The sequence below is a fragment of the Glycine soja genome, chromosome 13, assembly GCF_004193775.1.
Source record: "Glycine soja cultivar W05 chromosome 13, ASM419377v2, whole genome shotgun sequence".
Lineage (NCBI taxonomy): Eukaryota > Viridiplantae > Streptophyta > Magnoliopsida > Fabales > Fabaceae > Glycine > Glycine soja.
In genome coordinates this window covers 2,815,243-2,827,120 of record NC_041014.1, presented here as the reverse complement: position 1 = coordinate 2,827,120, position 11,878 = coordinate 2,815,243, and the positions used below count along the sequence as shown (strand labels likewise).

The 11,878-nt window shown below is 33.6% G+C and overlaps 1 protein-coding gene across 1 annotated transcript; it reads left to right on the top strand.

Moving 5' to 3' along the window:
- Positions 1-886: 886 nt before the first annotated feature.
- On the top strand, positions 887-9,841 carry LOC114382365. The gene is made up of 6 exons (XM_028341737.1): positions 887-1,067; positions 1,210-1,275; positions 1,500-1,755; positions 1,942-5,649; positions 9,163-9,359; positions 9,454-9,841. Exons 3-6 carry the CDS (start codon positions 1,504-1,506, stop codon positions 9,569-9,571), a joined length of 4,275 nt encoding a protein of 1,424 aa, XP_028197538.1. The 5' UTR covers positions 887-1,067; positions 1,210-1,275; positions 1,500-1,503; the 3' UTR covers positions 9,572-9,841.
- The last annotated feature ends 2,037 nt before the right edge of the window (positions 9,842-11,878 follow it).

The window sequence follows — 11,878 nt, the reverse complement described above, 5'->3', positions numbered from 1 at the left end:
TTATAAATAATAAACTGAACTTGTTGAACGTATTACAATAGTTGAAGAGTAAAATTACTACAGTAAGAAAACAAAAGAGTAGAGAAAAAAATATATCTTTAAAAAAATATCATTCTCAGGAAAAAAAATGTTTACTGTGAGACGATATTTGGTATAATGGAAATACTTAGTTTTTCCGGAATCTTAAGTTATAAATGTTATTTTTTTTTATGTTTAGTTTGATTTTTAAAAAATAATATTTTTGAGAAAATAATGTTTTTTAATAATTTTTTTGTCAAATTTTTCATGAAAATATTTTCATGAGAAAGTGAGAATCTACGATTCTCAAATTAAAAAAATAAGTTTAATTACGATAAAAATATTATATTATTCTAATTAAACTATTTAACGAGGTAAATAATTAAAGATTGTGATAAATATATTATTTTATTTTTATATTTTCAAGGAAAATTATATAATAATATTCATAATCAACAAAATAAATTTAATTTTTTTTATAGGAATTATGATTTTTAAGATTCATGATGTTTAGACACGGAAAAATTTAGCAAACCGCCTCGGATGCTTTTAGTTAGATTTCCCACAAAAGTATTTCCATGGAAAGGTGGAAATATAACTTTTGTGAGCTATTTTGTTGTACTAGAGAAAAAAATATTAGAGTTACAACCTCCTATTAGATTTAGATTATTTAATGTGTTAAATAATTAAAGTATTTGTTTTGATTCATGAAAAACTTATATAAATTTTATTCATAGGCATAAAAAAAACTTTTCACCCTATCAAACGCCATGAAAGAAATACTATATTTAATAGAAAAAAAAATTAAAGCAAAAACTGGTTTTATTTGAAAAAAAAAAAAGCAAAATAAGAAAGCGGGTTTCATATTTCCCCAATTCCCCATTTACGCGGTCCTTTCAGTTCCCCAAACTATCTCTCCTTTACGCTTTAATCACAGATTTTAACCCTGACAGTCACAGGAATAGGTTTAATGACTGTTGATTGCTCAAATTTTCACCGACTCCTTCCTTCCTTCCTTCCTTGCTTGTCCTACCTTTCACCGCATAGCGGTAAGTTACATGCTTCTAACAATATTTCTATTTTTTTTCTTTGTTTCGCTTCTTTTTGTTCTTTTCCTTTCCCACTTCACTTCAAAATCAAAAGAAAAAAACAGAACCTTTGACGATTGATTTACCGTTGCGACTTATGTAGGTGGAGATACCTCTGGAAGATAGAGGTTCTACGGTGACCTTGCTCACAGTTTTTATTTCAATTCAGGTTGGTACAATATTACAAAAGCTTTCTATAATCGTGTGGTATCACTTTTTATTTAATCATTCATGTGTTATAAAGAGTGTATTAGAGAGTTTCTTTGAGAGGCTTTTCCATCATGGACTAGGACAGCATCCCCTCCTAATTTTTTTATGAAATAATAAAAAAGGAGAGCATGACAGTTAGTTTTTTCTTAGCATATTTTATTTTTATATTATTGTTATTTGTAGGAGAATGGAGTACATTTTAGCGTTGCCTGCGCAGAAAGAAGGAAGTTTGGTTGATGTAAAGAAGCCAAAGATGAAGAATGAAGAAGCTTCCAACAACAAAAAGAGGTTGATGGAACATGATTTGCCAAAGAGTGGCAATGAAATGGGAGCTGCAAACACCAAAACCAATAACGGGAAGAGAACGTCTAAAAAGCATGAGAAAGAGAAAGTTCCAAAGATTTATCCGTACTTTCGGCACAACTATGAGAAGAAGGGAGTAAGTTACCTTTGTAGCATGTTTGGTAATGGCTAAATATAGAGAAACTATTTTTGTCAACTTGAAAACAGCTATGGGGAAGCTAGTGAAAAAAATTATTTCCCCCCCTTAAAATAAGCTAAATCGAAATGATTTTTTTTCTTCTAATTTGTTACTTTTAAGAGTGCATGTGGAAAATTCATGCAGGACAATTGGGAAGAAAATAAAGATGAAATTGCAACTGAAAAGATCAAATCCAAAAGGAAGAGAAGGCCCAAGAAGCATGAGCCTGAAGGTGACTGTGAGGAGAAAATTGATCCCGAATCATGTTGTTATGGCTCTGACATTGGACTTGTTGAAGATATGCTGCTCGCAGATGGAAAGATTAAATCCAAGGAAAGGAGGAAGAAGAAGAAGAAGAAGAAAGCAGTTCAGGATAAGCTGTGGGAGAATGGTGATGATGCTGAAACCAAAAAATTCATACTCAAGAAGCGTGAACCTGAAGGTGACAACAGAGAGAAGGCTGATCCTGAGTTGTGTTGTTATGGCTCTAACATTGGATTTGTTGAAGATATGCTGCTGGCAGATGGAAAGATTAAATCTAAGCAAAAGAAGAAGAAAAAAGCAGTTCAAGATAAGCTGTGGGAGAATGGTGATGATACTGAAACCAGTAAATTCATACTCAAGAAGCGTGAGTCTCAAGGTGACAACAGGGAGAAGATCGATCCTGAGTCATGTTGTTATGACTGTAACATTGAATTTGTTGAAGATAAGCTGCCGGCGGATGGAAAGATTAAATCTAAGGAAAAGAAGAATAAGAAAGTGGCTGAGGATAACCTGTGGGAGAATGGTGATGACACTGAAATCGATAAATTCATACTCACGAAGTGTGAGCCTCAAGGTGGCAACGAGGAGAAGATTCATCCTGAATCCTGTTGTGGCTGTGACATTGGATTTGCCGAAGATAAACTGCTGGCAGATGGAAAGATTAAACCCAAGGAAAAGAAGAAGAAAAAGAAGAAAGTTCAGAATAAGCTGTGGGAGAATGGTGATGACACTGAAATCAGTAAATTCATACTCAAGAAGCGTGAGTCTCAAGGTGACAATGTGGAGAAGATTGATCCTGAGTCATGTTGTTATGGCTGTCACATTGAATTTGTTGAAGATAAGCTGCCGGCGGATGGAAAGATTAAATCCAAGGAAAAGAAGAAGAAGAAAGCGGTTGAGGACGAGCTTTGGGAAAATGGTGATGATGCTGAACCCAGTCTATTAAAACTCAAGAAAACGGGACCTGAAGTTCATAAACATAAAGTTCAGGTTGGTGTTAGATATGTTTCACCTTATTTTCATAATGATAATGCAAAGAAGATAAATTTTGAATCATTTGATAAGGTGAAAGAAAATGGAAATGGATCCAAATCCATCAGCATTATATCCAAGAAGAGAAAATCTAATAGCCAGAAAACTGTTGAGGAGAGTGCCAAAGTTAGAAAGGTTTCTCCTTACTTTCAGATTGACAATGTGAAGAAGACCGTCGAAGTAGATGCACTTGATCATGAAAATGAATTTGATTCTGCTGCTTTAATGGGTACTTGTGGATACATGGTGCAAGACAGGGAGGAAGAGAATGGAGATAACATTGCAATTGAAAAGATTAAATCCAAGTGCAAGGGAAGATACAAGAAGCTTGAGCCTGTTGAGCATGATCCAGTTCATAAGTTTTTGCCATTCTTTCAATGTGACAATGAGAAGAAGGTTGATGCTGATTCACATTTTGAGATTGGATCCATTGCTTCACAAGGTATTGGTAGTAGCTTCCTTAGAGATAAGCTGCTGGAGGATGAAAATGAAATGAAAAATGGAACAATTAAATTCAAGAAGAAGAAAAAGAAGAACAAAGCCTTCACAAATAAGCTGCAAGAAAATGGAAATGATGCTGAAACTTGTAATGTTAAACCCAGGAAGATGGAATCTGTGGTTCAGAAAAATATAGCCCAGGTTGGTGTTAGATATGTTTCCCCTTATTTTCATAATGATAGTGAGGAGAAGATTAAAGGCAAACCATTGGATATGGAAAGCAAATCTGGATCCATTGCTTTACCCACCTTTGGAAATTCCATTGAGAATAAACTGGACGGAAATAATAGTGGGGAGAAGATTAAACAACACGGACTTGATAGTCATATTGATTCTGTTGTGGTTAGATCTGCTTCTGGAGACTTTGAGGAACTGTATGGGAATGGAAATGAAATTGAAATAATTAAAGTTAAATCCAAGAAGAGGCGAAAATCCAATAGTAAAAAAACTTCCAAGGAGCATGACAAGGTTCGGAAGGTTTCTCCTTACTTTCAGAATGACAAGGAGAAAACAGTTAATGTAGAAGCGCTTGATCGTGAAAATGTTTTTGATTCAGTTTCTTTAGTGGGTAAGTATGGTGATAAGGTTGCATTTGAAAAATTTAAATTCCAAGGCAAGAAAACATCTGCAAAGAACAAGATATTGGAGCATGCTCAAATTCAAAAGGTTTCTCCTTTCTTTCTAAGTAACAAAGGGAAGAAAGTTGATGATGGATCATGTTGTTATGACAGTGAGATTGGATTCAGTGCTTTACCTGGTACCGGTGGTGGCTTCCTTGAAGATAAGCTGCCAGAGGATGGAAATGCAATTGAGAAGGCAATGACTAAATTGAAAAAGAAGAAAGTCATTGCAAATAAGCTGCAAGAGAATGGAAATGATGCTGAAACTTTTAATGTTAAACCCAAGATGACAAAATCTGTGGTTCAGGAAAATATAGTCCAGGTTGGTGTTAGATATGTCTCCCCTTATTTTCACAATGACAGTGGGAAGAAGTTTAATGTTCAACCATCGAATAAGGAAAGCAAGTCTGAATCCATGGTTTTACCTACCTTTGGAAATTTCGTGGAGGATAAACTGGTGGAAAATAATGGAGGGAAAAATGTTAAACAACAGTCAATTGAAACTCATGCTGATTCTGTTGTGTTAACAGCTGCTTCTGGAAACTTCTCTGAGGATGGACTGCAAAAAATTAGAAATGAAATTGCAACCATTAAAGTTAAATCAAAGAAGAGAAAATCTAATAGCAGGAAAACAGCTGAGGAGCTTGCCAAGGTTCGGAAGGTTTCTCCTTACTTTCAGAACGACAATGAGAAGACAGTTAATGTAAAAGAACATGACCATGAAAGTGACCTTGATTCTGTTGCTTTAATGGGTACTTGTACTTTTGGAGGTAAAATTCCAATTGAAAAGTTTAGATATGAAGGCAAGAGAACTTCTAAAAAGGATGAGACAGCTGGGCATACTCAAATTCAAAAAGTTTCTCCTTTCTTTGAAACTGACAATGTGAAGAAGATTGGTGCTGAATCAAGTTGTACTGCTGGTAGGCTCCTTGAACATAAGCTGCAAGAGGATGGAAATGTAACTGAAAATGGAATGATTAATGTCAAGAGGAAAGTCATTTCAAATAAACTGCAAGAGAATGGAAATAATGCCACAACTAGTAAAGTTAAACCCAAGAAGAAAAAACCTCTAGTTCAGAAAAATGGCCATGGTATTAGATATGTTTCCCCGTATTTTTGTAATGATAGTGGTAAGAAGGTTAATGTCAAACCTTTTGATAAGGGAAGCACGTCTGAATCCATTGCTTTGCATACCTGCAAAAACTTCGTAGAGGATAAACTGGAGGAAAATAAATCTAATTGCAGTAACAAATCTATTGAAATTAAAAGATTCCCTCCTGCTTCTGAGAAGTGGGATGAGGCTTACAAAAGAAAAACACCTGATAATACATGGAAGCCTCCACGGTCTGAGATTGTTCTCATTCAAGAGGATCATCTTCATGACCCTTGGAGGGTGTTGGTTATTTGTATGCTTCTCAATCGGACTGCTGGTGGCCAGGTATATTCAATTATTCATCTAATAATTTAATAGTATCCTCTCTGTTTGCAGAAGTTTTTGCTGCTATTTTAGTCTTGGAATCGGCCAAGGATAAAGGTCGGATGAATTTATGGCCTAAATGTGATTCAGCTTTGGTCATTCAAGCTTTTCACTCGCCTTCTATTGTCCCCTGGCATCTTCACAGCAGATGGGAAAACTGTTTATTTTTTTCTAAAGATATAGTTTTGGTTGTTTCTCATGTTTATATGGAAGGGAATGCTTGTGCAGACAAATTAGCCAATCATGAGGCTTTGTCCAGGGTTAACTTCCAATGGTGGGACTCTTCCCCATTTTTTGTTAGGGATGAGTTTTTTAGGAATAGAAATACTCTTCCAATGGGTTTTGGCCTAGTTCCCCCATTTGTTCTTTTGTAATCTTATTCATCTCAGTTTTTCTTTTTTAATGCATCTCAGGGTGTGATTGTGGAAGGGGTTTTTGGGGGGTGCCAACCTAGTTGGGGTTCCCTGCCCTCTCACTAATTGCAACCCCAATTCATAAAAAAAAGAGTACTATTTGGAGGAACAGAAAATGTTTTTTGCTCTTGCATTTGTAGCTGTTTTACAAGACTGTGTCATTTGTATGTTGATCTGCATTAAAAGGCTCGGTAAAAGGTTGTTAATAGTTCTTGTTGTTGGCTTTCTAAAATGTCTTTTATGTGGGTTACTATGTTATTTCTTTAGAAAGCAATGTGCTATTGCCATCTTTGAAATGAAAGCTCAGCTATTAATGTTTTTATCCTCTTTGGGTCTTGGGGAATTATGTTTAATTCTCTCTTGGTCTTAGAGAATAATGGTTGATCTTGCGCTGAGTGGTAGAATTGTTGCTTCTAATAAAAACTTGTTGATGACTAATTTCATAGTGATATTTTTCTTTCACGTTGAGGGTGAGCCCTGGTGCAGCGGTAAAGTTGTGCCTTGGTGACTTGTTGGTCATGGGTTCGAATTCGGAAACAGCCTCTTTGCATATGCAAGGGTAAGGCTGCGTACAACATCCCTCCCCCATACCTTCGCATAGCGAAGAGCCTCTGGGCAATGGGGTACGAAGTTTTTTTTTTTTTTATTTTTCTTTCACGTTAGTCCAAAGTTCTTAGTAAAGCTGATCTCATTATAATGAATGTTTAGTTCTTTCTCTCTCTGTCTTTATATTTGTGATATGCTTGATTTGCACCAATTTTGGTGTCTTATTATATATACCTATCACATTCATACGAAAGAACTATTATAAATCTATATATTCACAACATTACGGTATATATTTTTGCGGGCAAATGAAAATTATTATGTCTTTGCCTCTTTGGTTTGTTGTCAAAGTTAGCTAACATTCTATATTTATAATCTGATTTGAGAGTTTAAAGACTGTTTAGCCAATGTTTAATTTTGTGCAACATGTACTCTTTGTGGGGACCTTGGTCAATGACTTTCTAGCTGTTAAATCTCCTTGTAATCTTGCCTACTAAAACCTCAACACCCCTGCTGCAATTATATGCTTGGCAAGTTGCATATCATAACTTTCCGCAAGTGGTTCTTCGGGCCTTGTTAATTGAGAAAATCAATGCGTAGTACATAATTCTTAGCTGAATAACATTTTGGCAGTAACAATTAAACCTACGTAGTCATCTTTTTTGTAAGAGGAGTGCTGACAACACTCCTTCCAATACACTATTATTGGTTAAAGTTTATTGAAAACTACAAAGTCAGGAGAGAGACTCATTAAATAGTGAGACTCCAAAAAGTTGTAATTTCCAATTAATTTCAGCTAATAGTAGAAAGTTTATTTAAAAGAATGTGTTGTTAGCATTTCTCTTATAATTTGACAAGGATTAGTTTTATTATTGAAAAAATGTTGCTGGGTTGGTATTAAGTTCTTCACTTCTTCCATGCTGTATAGAATTGCTAACCAAGGCTTCTATTCTATTCGCTATTTTTTACTATTGATGCATGTTGCCTTGAATAAATAGGTGATTATTGAAATGAAATCATCATTCAGGTGTCAAGTTCTTGATGTGTTCCAGAAGACAAAAAAAATTTAGGGAGTTCTGTATAGAGTATAGAGGACTATAGATGCCATTCTTTTCATATCTTGAGGACCTTTTGCTTGATGGTTGACAATAAAGAATTTCCAAAATTATTGGGAGGACATTTAAGTGGGAAATGTTCCATTTAGACTACAGAGTTTCTTGCCTCACTTTTTTACTGTAATATCCACTTTTAATTATTTGCACAATAGTCACTTCTTTTCGATTGTAGAGGTACTAGTGAATTACAATCCTGTGTATTACTTGAGTATACTTCTGTCAACCAAACCATGCAGTTTGGACTTGGTTTCTTCTGTTGTCTTTTTCTTGGAAATCTGTATTTCAATTTCTTACCCACTATAATCTTCAAAGTTTCCTCCTTGACAAACTCATTTGAAACCCTAAGCTCCTTCCAGTATTTTGTTTGGACATCCATACATAACAGAATTGACACAGGTCACTTTCTGCAGATTTATAACCCTTGTTTTATAGTGTTTGGATAACACCAAGAATAAATTCTACTCCTCAAAATCATGGTGGTACCATGAAAAAGTAGAAGCAACTATTTGTTGCTTTGCCTTCACCATGAAAAAATAATTGATTATTTCTCGCCATGAATCTAATCCAAACACACTATATTCTTTCTCCCGATTTATATGTTATGTGCAAGTCTTGTGTAGACTGTGGACTACTTAATGTAAGGTTTGCTACTTTGCAGCAAGCTTTTTAGGATTCTTTAAGACTACTTAGTGTGTGTATGACTAGATTTTTATTTTTTTTAAATTGTTTTAAATCTAAAGATTTTGTTAAAAACAAGGACTATGATTCAATTGCACTCTACAGTTTATGTGATCATCTGGGCTGTGTCGGAGAGGAACACTTGAATCTTCATGCTGTTACATTTGCTGCTAATTTTTGATGTGTTTTTGGATTTCTCTGTATTATTCTTCCATTCAATACTTCAAAGTCTTGTTCATGTTGGTTGTTGAATTTAGATATTGAATTCCAGTTCATTTATGATATTCAGTAAATAATGTCAATTAGGTAGGTGCATGGTTTGAGAATATGTTAAATTTAGGAACCATGAAGCCTAGTCAAGTCCCAAGACGAGACGTCACCATGCCACATTGTTAGTCTCTTAGTTGAAGATTGTGCCATTAGAACCAGTGGTTATTGGCTGAGTTCAATTTCTGCTTTAGTTAAAAGCATTAGAAAAGTTGAAATTTGAGGTTTCCTTTTAATTAAGATAGACATGCCACATTGTTAGTCTCTTAGTTGAAGATTGTGCCATTAGAACCAGTGGTTATTGGCAGAGTTCAATTTCTGCTTTAGTTAAAAGCATTAGAAAAGTTGAAATTTGAGGTTTCCTTTTAATTAAGATAGACCATGGTGTAGTGTAAAAGTTGAAATTATACACGGATATATAGTTATATACTGATGGATTATTGTGCAAAATGCAGACAAAAAAGGTTGTGTCAAACTTCTTCAAGTTATGTCCAGATGCAAAATCTTGTACACAAGTTACAAGAGAGGAAATAGAAAAGACAATAAAGACTTTAGGTTTTCAGCACAAAAGGGCAGAAATGCTACAGCGCCTCTCTGAGGAATACTTGGATGAAAGTTGGACTCATGTAACACAACTGCATGGTGTTGGCAAGTATGTTTTGTTTGCACTCTTTTGTTGATTATTTAGGTAGTGCTATATATCTGTTTTATTCCCTTTAATGATACTCTGATTCTTTCTCAATCAGGTATGCTGCCGATGCATATGCTATATTTGTTACAGGAATGTGGGACAGAGTGACACCTACAGATCACATGCTAAACTATTATTGGGAATTCCTCCATAGTATCAAGCATGAATTGTGAAAGACTTGGGATGAAAGAATGAAACTTTTAAATTATTGTGTATGTCTCCACACTTTGAGGGGAAAATCCACACAGCAGTCTTTGCCAACTTTTTTTGCTTTGCTCTGTGTATCTTTTTTTTGGTGTCAGTTAGAAGAGAGATTTGCCCCTTTCTTTTTGGAACCACAAGTCTGAATGTCCAAATTCTAATTGGATCAAATTGTTTTTCATTTTAAAATGTACAAAATTCTGTTTCTTCATCTGAGTATATGTGAGATTGGGTGGTGAAAATCTTGTTTTTACAATCTGTTTTTGTTTGTTTGGGACTGTGTTGTGCTTGCATGACTCTGTACTCATCTCGATTTCTAAATTCATAGGGGAGGCTTCAATTAGAGAGGAGATTTTGTTCAAATTTTATCAAAATTTAAAACCAAGTTTACTAGGACAAGTACCATTATCTCAATGATTTCTAAAAATCTAACTGTTGGATTTTTGTGAAATTTGTCTTAAATTAAAGTAGACACAATGTTACAACTTTGCTGTTGAGCTCAAAAAGAGCTGTGGTCGAATTGAAGTTCATCTGTGGCCTTCAAGTTAATCTCTTTGTTTTAGGCTTTGAAACTGGTAGTGCTTTGTTTTTGCCAACTTTGTATTTTTGTGTTTAAAATTTTGAAAATGTGATGATTGATCCTTGAACTAGACAAAATGAGCTTTTGAACTTTGTTATTCGGTAAATTAAAGAGGTTGCCTTCTAATTTTAAAAGGAAAGACAAAAGAGACTTGGTTGCAAGAAAATGTTTTTCAAGTAAGGAGAAAAGCCTTCAAAGAAAATTGGTTTAATTAAGTTTTTCATATCTAAAATATAGGTTATTTTCATATTAGTATCTAACATTCATAACCGAAAGCGTCTAGGTTTTTGAGTAACAAATAAACAAAGACAAATGTTTGCCCTTATTTTTGTTTGAATAATTTAAAGTAAAATGTTCATAACTGAAAGAAGAAGAAAAAAGGTGATACTATCCTGTTATCTTGAGTGGCATTGATAGTTATCTACTTATCTTTCTTCTTTCTCCTTTGTTATATGCACTTACAAAAGTCTCCTCTAGTTAAAAAAACAGGAGTAGAGAGAAAAAAGGAAGAAAAAGAAAATCAAAATACAAAAAGGAAATTAAGAGAATAAAATATGGGTATAATTGCAGTTTTCATATTCCTAATCAGAGTGGTCACAAACCACCACATCCAAAACAACTTCACTGGCCCGAATCCCACAGATGATGCTGATGGCGAGAAACTCCCATTGCTCACTAACAAATATTGTGTCACAAAATGAAACCTAAAATAGAAAATAAAGGGAGAGAAAAAATTAGTAGAAAATAGAAAATGTGTATTACACTAGAAGAAGAAAACAAAAATAAGCCACACATTCAATTACTAAAACCCCCAAGCATTCCCACTAATTAATCAAATAGCCAAAATAGAAAATCAAATAAACCCCCCAAATAAGATGCATGCAAACAACATTATAAGGAGAACATGAAAAAGAAGAAAGATGCTAAGAAAATATAATAAAAGAAATGACAACTTTTAGTTAAAAATAAAATCAAGAAATAGAAACATAGAATGTATTAATGCCACATGTGAGCTCTCCCAGGGTGATACTCTTCCCAACATTGCTGCAATACCCCATCCATCTCCGAAATAAAGTGAATATGAAGGTATGATGTCCAATTAGTCAATTACTAATATAAAGTAACAACATTTGTAACCAAATGACTTCACTTACTGAGATTGCTTAGTTAAGAAATATTGCAAATGTAAACCAACACTCCCTTGCCTCGGTTCATTCACATATTACTAACTGACCAATAGTCTCCAACTCCTAGAAATGTAGAAGCAAGATACATGGAGACTGTAAAAGAAATTCTTATCTGAAAAGTGATTTTTACATAAACTAATCTAATCTTTAGATGATAAATTCTTAAGTGCTTATTTAAAATAATATGATGTTTGAATAAAATTGTAAAAGGTCTTTTACATAATTAAAATTATCAAAAGGGTATTATATGCTTTGACATTATTAAAATTAATAATTAAATGCTTTAAATAATTAAATATTATTAAAAATAATAAAAATTACTTTTTTCTATTTCATTTATAAAACTATTTTAAATTTATCATTTTACTTAAAATATTGTTATATATTTTCTAGAAATTTTGATAAAAAAATAATTATTTTTATAAAAATAAAATAAATGTATCTCATAAAAATATAATTATACGTCTTTTCATATTTAAAATGTAATTAATACATTATTATTTTAGTAATGC

What these genes read in the sequence shown, in the direction of transcription:
- LOC114382365 (XM_028341737.1), top strand. Translation starts at nt 1,504, where the DNA reads ATGGAGTACATTTTAGCGTTGCCTGCGCAGAAAGAAGGAAGTTTGGTT. An exon ending in ACAACTATGAGAAGAAGGGA is followed by an intron (nt 1,756 to 1,941) that starts GTAAGTTACCTT and finishes AAATTCATGCAG; the next exon opens with GACAATTGGGAAGAAAATAA. An exon ending in ATCGGACTGCTGGTGGCCAG is followed by an intron (nt 5,650 to 9,162) that starts GTATATTCAATT and finishes TGCAAAATGCAG; the next exon opens with ACAAAAAAGGTTGTGTCAAA.